This window comes from Melopsittacus undulatus, chromosome 2, assembly GCF_012275295.1.
Source record: "Melopsittacus undulatus isolate bMelUnd1 chromosome 2, bMelUnd1.mat.Z, whole genome shotgun sequence".
NCBI lineage: Eukaryota > Metazoa > Chordata > Aves > Psittaciformes > Psittaculidae > Melopsittacus > Melopsittacus undulatus.
This window is the reverse complement of record NC_047528.1, coordinates 101,773,741-101,791,042: the sequence shown is the minus strand read 5'-3', so window position 1 is coordinate 101,791,042 and position 17,302 is coordinate 101,773,741. Positions and strand designations below refer to the sequence as shown.

Below are 17,302 nucleotides of genomic sequence, written 5' to 3'. Positions count from 1 at the left end.
ATATGAAACTGGCAGGTCAAGAAAATAAATAAATTCTTTAAGCCCCATAACTCTTGGATAAAGTAATTGTTGCCTGGACAATGTTACTGTGATAGAGAGCAGCCACAGCTTCAGACAGACCTTCTGGCACTTGAACTGCTGGTTGTTTGGAGAGGTGAAACAGTCATAAACAGTCTGTGCAGACTTGGGACTGTTCTGTGACATGTGTTTGCTTTTGAGAGTATGGATCAAGCTTTCAATTTCCTGACAAAGAGAAAAATCTGAACTCTAATGGGTCCACTTAATAACTTTGTCTGTGCATCTGCAATGGATTTGCTTCCTTTATGGTTTGGATCAGCACATGGTTTATTTTACTGTGGTGGTATTCCTTATCCAGATAAAATAATAGGAGCTTTTCTGCCTCCTGTGAGGAATGTTAATTATTTTCAGTATGGTAAAAATGTGCAGAATCCATGACAAAACTTGGCATGGTGAGGAAGGAAACAAAGTTTCCTTCTGCAAGCAATAGAGGAGTTGACGAGGAAAGGTGCCCTGCTTGACCTCGTGCTCACCAACGGGGAAGGGTTGGTTGGAAATGTGATGCTCCAGGGAAGTCTTGGATGGTCGAATTCGAGGTCCTCAGCACAGTGAGAAGAGCGTGCAGCAAGCTCACTGCCCTGGACTTCAAGAGAGCAAACTTTGGCCTCTTCAGGAACCTGCTTAGCAAGGTTCCATGAGATATAGCCCTAGAGGGCAGGGGGGCCCAAGAGTCTTGGTTAATATTCAAGGATCACCTGCTACAATCTAAGGAGTGTTGCATCCTGACTAGAAGGAAGTGCAGCAGGAGGGCCAGGAGACCCCCTTGGATGGATAAGGAGCTGCTGAGAAAAATTCACAGGAAAAAAGAGGCTTATAAAAGGTGGAAGCAAGGACAGGTGGCCTGGGATGAATACAGGGATGTTGTCCAGGTAGTTAGGGACCAAGTTAGGAAAGCTAAGGCTCAATTGGAGCTAAACTTGGCTAGGGATGTTAAAGATAACAGGAAGGGATTTTATAGGTATGTAGCGGCTAAAAAACAGACTAGAGACAACGTAGGCCCCCTCTGGAAGCTCTCAGGAGAACTGGCTACACAGGATTTGGAGAAGTCTGAGATTCTGAATGACTTCTTTGCCTCGGTCGTCACTGGCAAAGGCTCTGAGTGCACCACCCAAGTCTTGGAAGGCATACGCAGGGACTGTGAAAACCTAGACCTTGGGCCCACTGTAGGAGAGCATCTGGTTTGAGATCATCTTAAAAACCTGAATGTACACAAGTCCATGGGACCTAATGAAATCCATCCACGGGTCCTGAAGGAGCTGACGAATGAAGTTGCAAAGCCACTGGCCATCATATGTGAAAAATCATGGCAGTCAGGTGAAGTTCCTGACAATTGGAAAAAGGGAAATATAACCCCCATTTTCAAGAAGGGGAAAATGGGAGACCCGGGGAATTACAGACCAGTCAGTCTCACCTCTGTGCCTGGCAAAGTCTTGGAGCAGATTCTCCTGGAAGGCATGCTAGGGCACATGAAAAAGAGAAAGGTGCTTGGTGACAGCCAGCATAGCCTCACTAGGGGGAAATCCTTCCTGACCAATTTGGTGGCCTTCTATGATGGGGCTACAAAAATGATGGACAGGGTTGGAGCAGTTGATGTCATCTACCTGGACTTGTGCAAAGCGTTTGACACTGTCCCACATGACATCCTTGTCTCTAAATTGGAGAGACATCAATTTGATAGGTGGACCACTCAGTGGATAAAGAACTGGCTGGATGGTCGCACACAAAGAGTTGTGGTCAACAGTTCAATGTCCGGCTGGAGACCAGTAACGAGTGGTGTCCCTCAGGGATTGGTGTTGGGACCAGTCTTATTTAACATTTTTGTCGGTGACACGGACAGTGGGATTGAGTGTGCCCTCAGCAAGTTTGCTGATGACACCAAGCTGTGTGGTTTGATTGATACGCTGGAGGGAAGGAATGCCATCCAGAGGGAGCTTGACACGCTTGTGAGTTGGACTGATGCCAACTTCGTGAAGTTTAACCATGACAAGTGCAAGGTCCTACACCTGGGTCGAAGCAATCCCAGACACAGCTACAGGTTGGGCAGAGAAGAAATTCAGAGCAGCCCTGTGGAGAAGGACTTGGGGGTGTTGGTCAATGTGAAAATGAACATGAGCCAGCTTCAGTGTGCGCTCACAGCCCAGAAAGCCAACCGTATTCTGAACTACATCAAAAGAAGCATGACCAGCAGGTCGAAGGAGGTGATCCTGCCCCTCTACTCTGCTCTTGTGAGACCTCACTTGGAGTATTGTGTGCAGTTCTGGTGTCCCCAACATAAAAAGGACATGGAACTGTTGGAACAAGTCCAGAGGAGGGCCACGAGGATGATCAGGGTACTGGAGCACCTCCTATATGAAGACAGGCTGAGAAAGTTGGGGCTGTTCAGCCTGGAGAAGAGAAGGCTGTGTGGAGACCTCATAGCAGCCTTCCAGTATCTGAAGGGGGCCTACAGGGATGCTGGGGAGGGACTACTCATTAGGACCTGTAGTGATAGGACAAGGGGTAATGGGTTGAAACTTAAACAGCAGAGGTTTAGACTGGATATAAGGAAGAAATTCTTTACTGTCAGGGTGGTGAGGTACTGGAATGGATTGCCCAAGGAAGTTGTGAATGCTCCATCCCTGTCAGTGTTCAAGGCCAGGTTGGACGAAGCCTTGGGTGATATGGTTTAGTGTGAGGTGTCCCTGCCCATGGCAGGGGGGTTGGAACTAGATGATCTTAAGGTCCTTTCCAACCCTAACTATTCTGTGATTCTATGATTCTAAAGTACTTGTAAAAAACCCATAACTAAATACCAAGAGCAAAACTGTGAGGCTGGAAAAGATTAGTATATTTATTTTAAATATGGGATTACTGTGCAGGTAAACTGGGAATTAATGGTTATAAGATGAGCTGGAAAAGATAACTGCTGGGCTCTAAGAGTAAGGATATAGATGCTACCAAGCAAAGTCCTTAAGCATGTATTTGGTTTTAACTGTGTTGTTAAGGAAAGTATTTGTGTGTTTCAGTCAGCATGATGGTGTCATCAGGTAGCATTCCAATAAGTATTAGCAGAATACAAAAACCACAGGAGTCTTCCAGCTGTAAAACCAGGTCAAATTCTAACAAACCATTTGCATAGAACATGTACATAGGGAAGACCTGCTTTTATTAATTTTAAAGAAGACCATCTCATGAGAAATGTAGTCTTGAAGAGGAAAAGCCAAGAGAAACCATGCAGAATACCTGCTTTTGATTTGCCAGAGACCCCTCTACAGTGATAGCTGGAAGCAGAAGGGGTCAAATACCCAAGGTGAGAGCTAAGGGGTTTGTCACACCTCAGTATTGTCAGTTTTCTTAAAAATGCTTTTCTGTCCATTTTTGGTTTCTTAATGAAGGATTCATTGAACATTAAAATTCAAGGCTGCTGAGAAATTCTCCACTGTGGAGAACACTGATAAAGTTGTTAAGTAGGAAAGGTCCCAGGGTAGACGTTAGTCACATTGCTCTGCTTGTAATGGTCACCCAGACAGGGTATAACCCCTCAACTACTACCCTCTCAGCCTGTCACCAGCCCATCTTTTTGTCTGTTCCTCCAGACCATAACATCCTAACTTGGATTAACTGTCTGCAGAAGGAGCTTGTATCTGCCTTGCTAACTCAAAAGGCAGAATGAGAGCTTGAAAGAAATTGGAAGAAATATATCGTAAGGAGGCACTTCAAGAGGGTAAGGTCAAACAAGGCTGTCAGGTAGAAGAAGACTGTATGAGAGAGACTATCCAGGCTGAGAGTGTATATGGAAGTGTCAAGATAGGCCAGCAGCTTGAATGGAACAAACTGGGCTCCAGATTGAGTGACTGAGGCTGGTAATACAGGGTACAAAATGGTTTTATAACAAACCCATAATTACAAACTATGCACCAGAAGCTTTTCACAAGCCAAGTGACAGGTCTTCCCAGAAGTTTTACAGCTCTCCCCTCTCAGAACATGAGAACATGGGATTTTTACCCTGCTTAAAGAGAGAAACTCTTCACCTGCCTTTTCTGCATGGCAAGACAGTAGCAGCTGACCTTTATAAGGCATTCTTTTAAGAACAAAAATGGCGTGTTGTCACTGTTGGAAATAGAAGGACAGTATAAGAATCCGTATGCAGCTGGGATGGAAATGCTGCATGAGTAACCCGAAACATTTACATTGGGATTTGCATTACTCTGAATGCCAATTTGCAAGGCTGAGGCTAGTTGTCCTAGTTGTTGCTAGTTGTCAGGAGGATGTCTGAGGAAAGCAGAATTGTCAACAACAACAGAAGAGGTCAGAGAAGATTTCTGTTACCTCTCTGAAAATATATGCAATATTAGAGGAGGGAGAGATTGGAAGAGCTACTTAAAAGTTAGGGTGAATTTCCCTCAAAGGGAAGAGCTTGGGTAGGTAGGTAAATAAACCCATAGGGCAGAAAATCTCTGCATGCAGTGTGGACTGCAAAGGAGGCAGGAGAATGTTCAAAGACTTTGTTACAGAGGTCCTGTAATTTAAAATCTTTAACCATAATAATGAAAGAATATTTCTTTTCCTCCTGACTGCCAAGAGACTGAAGGACAGAAAGCAAGGCACTGCTGTTGTGTTTGGCCAGTAGCCAGCCAGACAAGACCAACAGGCATGTAAACAGTTTGTATGCATCTCAATGGGAAGTTTACTTCAAAGCTGAGTTCTGAGACAAAGATTCAAGCACAGATTCACACCCACCACCCCCATTTTCTTCCTTTTTTTTTTTTTTTTTTTAAGCACAGATGGGTTATTCTTTGTATTAGTGAGAATAGCAGATTAATAGTCCTGGAGAGTAAAATCATGAGTTCTGTTACAAAGAACAGGAGCAATATCAGCTTTCTCTACAGTCTGCTGCTGTGATTCTGGCTTGGTTTGCAGAAGCCACACCTGGGGACACAGGGAAGCTCAGGATGTGTAGCTCATTTTTCCGTAGCTTCTGTGAGGTTGCCACTAGCAGTTGTGATACTGTGTTGAGGTGAGGTCACCTTTTTTTTTAAGGTTTGAACTATGTTCAGTAGCTCATTTTGAATTTGGTCTTTAAACAGCCTTGAGAGAGGGAGCTGCTGCTGGTACCGAGATGTGTTCATCTAGGGCTAGTTACTGCCTTGCACTGTTCAGTGTAACTCTGTCCTTGTTTTCTTCCCTTAGTCATGGATCCTCCAGAATCCTGTTACTAGACTGGAAATAACTTGCTCTAGCCCCATAAAACACAGTTAAAGTTTTCTTAAGACAAAATTTTTGATGTGTCAAGTGGCCAAAAGAAGACTTTTATAGGGACTGCTGGGGAAAAGAGGCTAACAGGTTTGGTTTCTGCTTGAACTCACCAGCATGAATATGGGCATCTCCGGCTATAACGGCAGCAGTAAAATTGCCATTCACGGTCAAGCACAGATGGAAAATACTGACTCTGGAAACCAGCCACGAGCCCATTGTTTGAACAGGTTTGGTACCTAATAAACAAGAGAAAGGGAAGAACACATAAGAAAAACAGGGTATTGGATTCCATGTTAGTTCCAAGCAGTTCTGGAAACATCATTAAAGACTTTGATTCCGGGTGAAAGTTAAGGGTCTGGCTTTGTGTTGGGAAGCACTGTATGCACTTGCTGTGTATTGAGTAACCACTTTGTATAAGAAAGCAGCAGTAGTTAACTAATAATGTCTTAACATTAATGTTGCATTAAAAACTTTCTAAACTATTCTATAATTCTGTGATCCTATGAAAGCATTTAATAATTTCAGCATGCTAATCGGGCAAGAAGATCATTCTGGTGTTGACATTCTCAACTGTTTACTGACTTCAGAATAGTCCAGTAATATTTTTATCTTTGACTTGCTATTTGAGCATTTGGGGTTCACTGGAGTAAGTTCTTTTAATCGCTTCCCTCCCAAAAAAAGAAGCCTTACAAACTCTTTTATGCAAGAAGTTCAGCGACTTATTTCTTTCCCAGTTACCTGTCTTCAGGAGAAGACACTCTTATATCAAAACATTACAGGCTTGTGATGAGATCATGACTTGATAACAATCACGTGAGGAAAACGTTATGAGGTGTTGTGAAATTATAAGGCTCACATTAATTTTATGGTTGGATTTTCAAAAGAAAAATCTGCTGTTTCATGCTTTCTGTGCACACAGCAATTCTGTCACACACATGAATCGCTGCCTTCAAGTAGAATAGGCATGGTCTCTAAGCATGCAGATATATGCTTCTCTTTCTGCACACCCTCCTAGCATCTGGACCTTGATACCCAAAGTAATTGAAGTGATAATCAGTTTGAATAGCTTGCCTCTTGAAGACTAAAGACAAGGAGAGTGTGAAAACAGGCAGCACACTAACTCAGCCATTGAGTGCTCATTCTTTCACGCACCCTCCTAGCCTTATTGTTTCCGTATTGGTGAAAATTACAGGAATTCAGTTTCTTCCATTTTCTTTAATTTTCTTTCTTTTCCCTTCATCAAGGAAAACTGGCAGACTTGAGCTGTAGCAAACCTTCCTTGCAATACCATAATATCAAATACATTGACATATTCAAAAGACACTTTCAGAAGTAACTTTATGATTAACAAATGTGACAGATGTCTCCTAGTTTCACTCAATGACCTCACAGTTTAATGACCCTGGAGTTTGCAGAAGGGAAAACACCTCACGGAGCAGAGTTTGGTGTTTGGAAAGTCATTCACTTGTCCATGCAGGTGTTCTTGAAAAGCATGAGGCTCAAGAGTCTGTATGCAAAAGCTGAAAAACTGATCAATTTTGATGAGTGCAGGGATTAATTCCACTGCCTAACTTTCAGCTTCCACCTTTGAACAAGGGGTCTCTTCTGTATGACTTTTCTTCCACTGTGTTCTGTTTTACAGATAGGAGTATTTACATTTGTTTGTCTCCCTGCATCTCCCACATAGCTGAGGCCACACATACTTGCTGTGCTTTGTGAGACTCTTTCGAAGACCTTCAGAGTTAAGCAATTATGAGGACTCTGAGTTGCTATGGTATCACACCAAGTAAGGCAGTTTGGCTCTCACTCAGAGGATTTCAGCAGGACTTTGATAGGAAGCTGCTCTGGGTTTTGGCACATAGGCCATGGGAACATATGGCTAAGATGCCGTGTAAACATATTGGATAGCTGCAGATGATGGGTGTTATCCTGAGGGAGGAAGGGTTGATTCACAGAAATATAGGGAATGGTTGTACCTGTTGCAAGATGCGCATTAATCTGTGTAAGGTAGAACCAAACTTGTATCTCTTCATTTTCTTCTGCCTCTCCCCCAGTTACTTGCATTTCCACTGCTCCAGTCCTTGTGCCCCTGGGAGGTTTTCTAGGTCTGTTGCCTAGGTGCAATACAGGAGCATTTCATTCCCTCTTTTCCTTTGCACTTCCTCTCTGAGGCTCACCATTACCTTGCAATGTCCCACCCCTATCTATTAGTGTCTGGTATTTCTTGTCTTTGTAGGAGGTTCTTCCTTATCCTTTTCTCCCCACCTGCTCACATTAAGTCTGAGAAGTCCTGCCCTCTTTGCCATTTTTTCTCGACAGCTCTTATTTTCTTGACACCTCTACTAATACAGTCCAATTTTGATGGGAAGATTTATTTTGAGAGAGATGTCACTGATGGACCCCTGTTTTTCTAGTGGATTGAAAAAAATCTAGCTAATATAACTCTCCTATGTCTGCATGTGTACATTTTTGGGCAGTAAACTTTAGGAAGGTTTAGTTATTTTTCATTCTAATTCTATCTTCTCATTCAAAGTTTGATTTTTAAAAAAAATCAGTGTTTGAAGTTTCCATAAAAATTAGTTTCTTGAATGGAGAGGATAGCTGGACATAAGTCATGTCTTATCATTAAATTGACATTTTATTTTAAAAATATTCAAAGTAAAATTTGAAATATACTTTGCAGCTTATGTTCAATTCTCCCTCACTATTTTCACCTTGGTCTCACACACACCAAGTCCTTATTATTCAAGCTCAATACTGGGTTCAGTGAAAGAAAAACAGTAGTGACACCGAAGTAGCTTTGGGATAATATACAATTTTTTCCCCTGCGTGTTTCTAATTTTCATGTCAAATCCAGGTATTCCTCCAAAAATGAAGAGGGGCTCTCGGAAATTTGAGTGCTTATTTGTCAGCTCATATACCATTTTTCCCTCTCTTTCCTTTTCTCAGTCAGCCTCTTTCCTACAAGCAGAAAGTAATTCCTCAAGGGGTACAAACAACCCTCCTCACACACCTTTTCAGTCAGATGCAGTATGCACTAATTGGAAAACAATAATGTGTGAGGATTTCCTCCTTCTCTGTTGAATTCACTACTGCTGTCACAGCAAATCCTACAAACCAGCATGGCAAATAAAAGCTAGTGATTCAGGACCTTTGGTTTATGGCCAAGTAAGAAAAATGTCTTTTCTACTAGACCCATGCTGTAACGCTTTGGTGGTAGAGGAGAATTCAGTATTCAGAGTTAATGTCACTGTGTTTTCCTCACTCATGACATCCTGACATAGCTAAGAAGAGAGGAAGATACCTCTTAGAAAGTGAATGCAGAAGAGAATGAGAAACCATCTGGGACTGTGTGAGATTAAACTTGGCAATGGATAGATTATTTTGTTTCCCTAATTGGCTCAAATTGTGATGCATGAAGAGTTGCCTCTTAGATTTGGTACTGGGAGGAGAGGAGGTAAGCTGGCTGGGAAAGTGAGAAGGTTGGTGGAGGTGAGGGTCAGGTGCTGTTGAATGGGAAGTTGCCCTTCCCTTCCCTTGTTTACATCAGTAACATGACTGCAGTGTTTCATAGAAAGTAAGTAAAACTATACAGCCTTATTCTGGGAGGAGTTCTGTGTAGTAACAGGGATATGGCAGCTGAGAGTTTCCTGGCCTCCTGCAGTTGCTGTGAAAAGCGTCTCCTTTTCAATTCTTTTGAACTTGTTAATGAGTGTTGTACAGCTGAGTTCTCTCATGGCAAGCAACCAAAGTGTGCATCCATGTTACCAGTTTAGCTCAGGTCAGGATTGCTTTCCTTGTTAACCAGTGAGCTTTTATCAGAGAGACCAAACTAGAGCTGCTTTGGAACAAACCCACTGAAAATGTACATGTGGATTTTAGGTCCATGCATGGCTTGTATTTCAGTCTGCTTCACAGATGCACTTAAATTGTGCCACATTATCTGCAGGTGTTGATCTAGTCTCAGCCACCAACTGTGTACCTCATTGACTCAACATTTGCCTGCCAGACTGAAGACAAATATTGCTTGCAACAGTAAAATTGTTTTAAGCAATGGCACCAATTGTGGTGAAATTTCATAATTATGCCTACATCTAATTTTTGCTCTGTGCTAGACAAGGCCCCAGAGTGTTGAGCGCTGATGTTGGTGCTGCATTGTAAACCTCTCTCAGGCCCCTGTCCTTCAGATATGTCAGGAATTAGCCTCAGCAACAGGCTGTCCTGAGGATGACAACCCAAAGGGGAAGCCTGTTCACTACAAATCCACTCAGTGAGCTCAAGTCAAGATGCAGGAATTGTTGCTCTTAGAGCCTGCATTGGATCCTTGCTGCACCCATTGGGTAGCACTCCCTGAGGCTCCATGGAATCATACAGGGTCTGACACACAAAGCAGTCAGTAGTCACTGCATTAATGGTGATTTCTTCCTCATAACAGGGTGACCTGAAAGTCATTCTATGTACTTTAAAAAAATGCCACTGTTTTGCTGTAGAACAGATGGTTCCTAGGAAACTTGCACTATTAATTACTTTAAAGCTATCTATCTCTCTAGAGCCTGTCACAGAAAAATTAACCTACCCATATATTAGGGAGATGTATCAGACAATGCAAACTGACCCACTAGAAATAATGCTGTGTGCTTTCATCTGAAGCCCTCCCTGAGGGCCACACAGAGAGAGGTGGCCTAACCTCATGCAACTGGTAAGGCCACAGTTAAAAGTGTGGGAGGCATTTTTAATGATAGACTGTTTTCCTGAAGTGTTTTTTCCATCAAAATATCTTACTATCAATATCCAAAACTTAATTTCCTTTTGGTACAGCATGGAGGGGATGCCCTGTCCTGCTCTCCTGAGTTATTTTTGCAGAGTGTCCTCCCTCTGTGTAATTTGGTTAATCATATGATAAAAGCTAATTTAATGGTGAGTTGCAGATGAGTGAGGAGACATAAATGGCTGAGGGCAGGCTCAGGACGCTCGAAATGCTGGCACTCAGACAAAGGGAATGACTTTTCTGTGGTTGATTAGGCCATGCCAGTCTCCGATGGCCACTTGTATGAGGAGTCTTCACTATCTGTTGTAGGGTGGTGAGACATGTTCTCATGACTGTCACATGCCAAAGGCAACTTCACTATCATCTTCAGCTTTTTCTTTCATTTAGGGGTCAGTGATAACTTACTTTCTTCTCTCTGCCCAAGGGGCTGATGAGGCCTCCCTATCTATCAAAACACTGTTCCTCAGATGCTCCCATTGGACTCAGTCCATTGCAGCTGTGCTAAATGCTTGTAGCATTATCCCTTTAACAGAAACCTAGGGCTTTGAAGAAAGTTAACTTGTTTGCATAGATAGCTCAAATGGGAACAGTTTGAAAGGGTACCTTCAATATTGGTTTTGGGTAATACAGACTCAGATTTGAGACTTGAATTGGTCAGGGATTGAGAACAACAGAGTTCTTTGGCAGCTTACTGCGTTGTGCTGTCCGGGCCTGAACAGGAGGCTCCTGCAGCCCCTTCCTTTGCTGATGACTCTGTCTTTGCACCTACTTTGTGGGCAGTGGGGTTGTGTGCCTACTAGAAGGATCTGTATGCGTGTTTCTGTGCACTTAAAGAGAAAGCAAAGGAGAATGAGAATGGGAATGGGGAGGGAAATTCTAAATACCTGTTTTTTTCCAAGTCCCATCCAAACACCTTCTCAGCAGTCCAAACAAGGAAAAGAGGCAATAAACATGCATTAAATACCGCTTGGCTGAAAATGTTTCTGCTTTGTGCCTTATGGGTAACTGGGACTTTATTGCAGATATAGCATGGTTCCATCTGTATTATGTGGTGTAAATCAAACATTTTCTCCTGAGAGGAAGAGTTAATTTTCTTTCAATTGCAAGTTTCTGTTTACTTGTTCGTGTGATCACTATCCTTTGGTATGATCGCTTTCAGGCAAGAAAAATAGTTTTTCTTAAGTACCTTATTCAAAGACTTGTCTGTGGAGACAACTCTGTAGTATTAGAGAAACAGTGAAGAACAGTCTCACCTGCAATCACTCCAACCCTACCTTTTCCTAGGTCGCGAAATATTTGCCAAAGGAAATATTGCCAAATTTGCTCCAGTACAAATGGAGCTAAGAACATAAGCTTAACCAAGAATAGCATCTTGGTTAGCAGATAGCCTCTGCAGGTGTTAGGACAGATTCAACAAAACTTTTGTATATGTACTTAACTACAAACATATTCACAGGTTAATGAAGCTGAGAAGTCAGCCCTGGTCATCAGATCAAACATACTGCCTAAATTTTCCCTGTGAGTCTTGTAACACGTTCACAGGTTTTTTGTGTCCACTCAGCAAAACACAAAAGAATGTGTTCTCTTCAGAAGTGTATGTACATAAATGCTTAACTTCAGGGATGCATTTATCAGCAAAGCACCCATTTTGAAATGCCCATAAGTAATTCTAGGCAATTGTCAGAAGTGATTGGTTTTCATGAGCCTGCTTCTGGAGAGAGACAGAGTGCCCCAGAGAGCAGTTTTTAGAGTATCTGTTTCTCTCCATTGACCCTGGAAGGGGGCAGAGGTCATAACCTAGGCATCATAATTAGATGCCTAATGGGGATCTGTGTCACTGCCCTCTTTCTCTTTAATATTTTTGTTCATATCTGTAAAATGCAAAGTCTTATGGGTTTAATCCTAGAAGTCCATATGATACTTAGTGTAGCAAGCAAACTAAACAAACTCTGCCTGTGGTTCCCTCCTGCCCTGCAGCTCCACAGCTCTCCTATCCCTATGCTCCCTACATAATTTCTACCATTTCTCCTCCAGTGCTAATGGCCAAAGAAAATAATGAGTTGAAAACTCTTTCTTCTCTGCTTTGTATTTCCACTTAATTTCCAACTAAATTTTTTTTGTTGTTGTTTGTTGTCTTTTCTAAAGAAATGTCTTGGGTTTTTCTCTGTTGTGCAGCTGCACAATAGTCTGGAATAGTGATTTGTGAAATGCCATAAACATAATTTGACAGAGGTAGTTTTTTGGTGTTTCTGCCAGACTAGAATTTCTGGGACATGGCTGAGAAACTGGAGGGAATTCAAAGGAGAGCTGTACATAAGATCAACACTTGCTTAGGAGTGTTGGAGTACAAAACTTCCAAAGGAGAGTTAGAAGAACAGAGATGTGTTCAGCCTGAAAGCAAAACCATAGGTGAAGGTGTGTAGGTGAGGGAAAGGCATAGATGCTACCTACTAAGTTAAAAAGATTTTACAAAGAATGCAGGGTGCTAGTTCACATTACTCAGTGAAGGCAGAGCAAGGAATAGAAAGCCTCAATTACAGCAGAGGAAGTGTAGCTTAAACTTTAGGAAAATCTTGGCAGCTTTGCATTTATTGGTAGTACAAGCCATTGAATCTTCTGATGTGCAAGGTGAGACACAATGACCTATGTAGCAGAGCTCAAGAAAGAATATTACAGTCCATCCTACACAGATGGGGAATGGACTAGCAAGTCCTACAGAGTGCTGTGTTAGCTGATATGAGGATGATGCGTTGCTCACGGAGAGACTGGTTTGTCAGGAGATCAGCAAGGAAACAGAGGAAACCAAACAGGAACTAAGGGTACAGATTGTGACTCATCTGTGTGGTCCCACTTGATTACAGAGTGAATCCCTTTAGAGCTGGGGATGGTTCCAAATAGTACTGATCTGGGCATGGAAGAGAGAAAAGAGAGACAGCTGTGAGGAGTAAGACTGCCAAGAGAGAAGGTTTGGGATTGTCAAAGGCCCCACAGGCTGCATCCATGCCATCACTTTAATTTGAGGTTTGAGTCTGCACTCAGACGATCCAGGCTGGCTGCCTGCTGGCCCTCTTTCACTCCAGTCTGGGATAAGCCTTCTGGGTTCTTGGGCAGCAGTGTCTGGGAATAGTGAGGGATGTACTGGCTTACAGCAAGAAGCTCTCCATGAAGCACTATAGATGTAACAAACTCAGCCCTGGATGCAGAAAACTGCAGAACACAAGAAGGCACAGCTAGCTAAGATACATGGAGACAGTCTAAGTCATTAGGAGCACAGGTTCACCTTTGCAAAAAATATGTGTTCCCTAGTCACTTTGGTGTATTCTTCCCTCCCCCAGTAGACAGAAGAATGGAAGGATATCTTTGCAGAGAAGACAGGTAAATGTAAGGATGTTGGACTGAAAAAGTGAGCTAGAGGAGAAATAGCTAAAATAATTCCAAAAGCTAGGAAACAGAGCAAAACAGGGTTAAACACATTAAAGAGGGGCTGAAATAGTTTGGAAAAAAAGATATGGTTGGCAATAGGAAAAAAGGTAGGCAAGAAAGAGGACAAAGTGGAAACATTTTTTAAGAGATGAAGGAAATGAGATTTAAATAATACACTGGATGTAGTCATGCTAAGCATATGGAGCATGGTGATGAATATGGCCCCATGATTAGACAGAAGAATTGTTCTGTATAGACATAACAGTGTCCTCCTTGTCAGAGGTGAACTTGAGCATTGCTGTCAGGGATTTTTAGAAGGAGAATAATGATTTTATTTTGAACAATAGGAAGGTCTAATTTAAAATTGCTGTGCAATAGGTAGAAATTGGATCAGTGTATGAAAACTGAAGAAGTCATCTAGGATTATTACAGTGTCTTCTTTCTGCCTGTTTTCTAGCCTTTCACCTTTCTTTTCATTTCCTATTCCAAAATTAAGTGTCGGGTCAGTCATTTTTTCTTTAGCAATTGCATCAGCCATAGGAATGTATCACGTGGTAATGAAAGACTATGAATAATTCAGAACAGAATTTTGAATCATTTAAAAAGCAGAAGCTTTACATTTCATTGCTAACCTGTTTCCATATAACATGCAATCTACAAAAATCATATTGCAATTTCTGGGGAGAAAACCCCAAACAACACAACCAACCACATTTCAAGTATTTGAGAATATTCATGCATTCATTTCATTCTGTTCAAAGAATATTGCAAACTTGGAGTTTTTCAAAACTGTGTTTCATATTTCATGAAAAAATCAGAAGATAATTAAATGCTGCCTATGTACTGCCTAAACATGAAACACTCTACATATTCCTGAAATTACTGTGGCCATAAAATGTGATCACCTTTGCCTCTAAGGCTGGTGGAACATACAATGTTTGGTTAACCACAACTGACTGTATTAGGAAATTAACACGATCGTCTTCTATCATTATCCTGCATATATATGCCACCATCGTTGCTCGTTAGTGTGGATTTTTGGCTCCTGCAATACCAGCATGACTAGAAAACAGCCTTTGATGGTGCCTAAGCCAAAAAGCTTAGCAACAAAAACACAAAGAGAAAAGCCAGTGCAATTTGCTTTTTTTTTTTTTTTTGTCCCTAGTGATAAGAGCAGGAGTGAGTTTTGACATTTGTTACCCAGTTTAGTCACTGGCCAATGAATGGTCTTTCAAAAGGGACTTTATCCTTTCCTCACTGAAGGTTCATGCCTTATTTTCCTCATCAGTGAACCAACAATAACAAGACCAAACCATTTTGCAGCTGAGGTTGTGAGTGACCAAGCAATGCAGCATTTCTAAAGCATAGTGAGAACCTCAAGCAAGAAATTGCTAAAGAGAAGGCAGATGTGATGCTGATCATCTCACACACAGGCATCATGATTAATGAGTCTCAAGCAGTTGCTCAGGGCAGTGAAACCTCTGGATATGATAGCATTACTATGCATTTGCATTGCTCTAACTGCAGTATTAGCATCCACATTCCACATGTATCAAGGTATCAGGGCTGTGCCCTCCAGGGGTGGTTGGGGGTATCCTACCATTCAGTTCCTGCCCTGTTGATCTCTTCCCACCAGCACTCTGTCGGTTCACCGAGGCTCTGGGCTGCTGGCATGCAAGCGTAGTTCCACAGTCTGTCGGATCCTTCCTTCTTGTTGAAAACACTCCTGATGGCCACAATCACCTGCCCATGTGGGCACTGGAAATTGAAACCCTGCCGGTACACATTGACCCATTCATCGTTATCTCCATAGTTATAGGGACCATAGTAATAGTCACCATACTGGCCCCATGCCACAGTCACCAGAGGCAGAAACACACAGAGAAGAACGAGGTCCATCATGAGGATGTTCCTGGCTTAGAAATGCCCTGCTGGTTTGTTGGGCTGGCCCTTTTATATTGCCTCTAACATTTGGCTTCCAGATGTTATGTTTCCAGATCCAAGTGCAATGTGTCATTGCTTAGCAAACCTTCTCCGAGTTACAGACACATCCAATTACTTCTTAAGGTGGAATTTTTGCAAATGCAGTAAGTCTGCAGGCTGCAGGCCTGCACTCTTCCCACTATCCCAAACCATCTGTAATTCCTGCAGAGCTACTGTGTAGACCAAATACATATTGTAGTACAGCTATCACAGACATCCCACTTTGAACCTCAAGAGAGCAGTTAAGTTTCAAAACAACTTTATTTAAAATTAAAGCTCTTGTCTGAATTTGCCATTTTCCATCATTAGTAACATGCAACAAAATGTGTGTGTCCCCACCCTCTTTTCCCTAAGTATGGTGACATGATTCTGTCAGTTCCTAGAAAGAAGGGAGTTGGGTAAGATGTGGGATTCATTGCTCCTGTTGTAAAAAATCCTTTAGATGTTTTGGCTTGGTTCGGTTGGAGGCTGGGTGCAGCCTGAATGACTGAGAGTGTAGTTCAGCATGGAAACAGCTCACCCTGAGAAGTGGGGCATCAGCTTGTTCCATGCAGAATTGATTTTGCTACAACTGTGTGTGGGCACTGTAAAACTGTGGACTTGGCAGATGTTTTAATGTGAGGATAAAGCACATGAGCAAGTTATGATGAGATGAACTTCACATCTCACCATAGCATACTGGAATCTGTGAGCTTAAAACTACCTTGCATTTACAGTGGGCTAGAAACATGGGATGTGCTGCAAATTCAAAAACTGACTTGCCACTTGGAAATGCGTTTATATGTCACATCCTACATAATTTCTTTATCAGGAACCCACCCTGCTCAGGAGATTGTGGAATGGTGTGCTTTACTTAACTGTGTACTTGACCCATAGAAAACTGTGAGACTTGAGCATGTTTTAATAAGTAAGAAAGTCCAAAGTCAATCTAACATAGATCTAACATATGCATATGTTGCCTGTGCTGTGTCACTAGTGAAATGTGTGACCCTGGGAACAGCTCCAGATTCAGATCTTCTCTTCCAGTGAAATTACCAGAAAGGATCCAAGGGATGTTTCTTGCTGCAAGTTTCTCCTCCACTCTTTTCACTACTTTTCTTCCTTATTTGGGCCATGCACTGAAAAAAAAATGTGTATAAGCTTTTACTCTGATGCTGATACTATCAGAAAGAAGATCTGTGATGGGTAACAGTGGCCTCATTTTTCTCTAGGGAACTCCAAACCCATCTTGCCAGGTCATTGCTTTGCAGGAACATAAGCATCCCAGGAGGTGGGTACCTTTATGAACCAGCCCCAGACCTCAAAAACTGCCTTAAGCCTCATTAACCTCACTTGCAGATGCTGCAGCCCCAAATGCTTGGGGAAAAGGGCTGTTGAGACAGTACATAACAACCCTTTCCTTGGAGCTGCCATCCTCTAGATCTTAAGTAAGACCTAGGAGACACAGGTAGCCAAGTCTAAAGAGAGAAAAAATTTAAGATTAAAAACCCCATAATTATTTGGTGGGCAACAGCCTGCAGAATTGAGCTGCACAATCTCACATGAGTTTTCAAGCTAAATAATGTATATTTGTTTCCCTCTTACTTAGACACGTAGTCACATCTGGGAGTGCTGCACACTGCTGTGTATGCCCGAGAGGCATTATGGAAGATCTTTAGCAAGAGCACATTATCGTATATATATGATCCTCATTTCACATAGCCCTTTATAAGCACCATTCCTTGGAAAGAAGTCCTTACATAGCCCAGTGGTAAAGATGGGGATGAGAAGGGGGGTAAATAGAGACTAGAGCATAGTCTTTTGCCTACCTTTGAC

The 17,302-nt window shown here is 42.2% G+C and overlaps 1 protein-coding gene across 1 annotated transcript in view; it reads right to left on the bottom strand.

Moving 5' to 3' along the window:
• DPT (dermatopontin) overlaps positions 1–15,447 on the bottom strand; it is a 28,124-nt gene extending 12,677 nt beyond the window's left edge. Inside the window, exons 1-2 of the mRNA XM_005151601.3 lie at positions 15,105–15,447; positions 5,424–5,549 (exon numbers count right to left, since the gene is read on the bottom strand). Of these exons, the coding sequence (XP_005151658.2) occupies positions 5,424–5,549; positions 15,105–15,406 (428 nt within the window). The 5' untranslated portion in view covers positions 15,407–15,447. The remainder of the gene's footprint in view (positions 1–5,423; positions 5,550–15,104) is intronic.
• Positions 15,448–17,302: the final 1,855 nt, after the last annotated feature.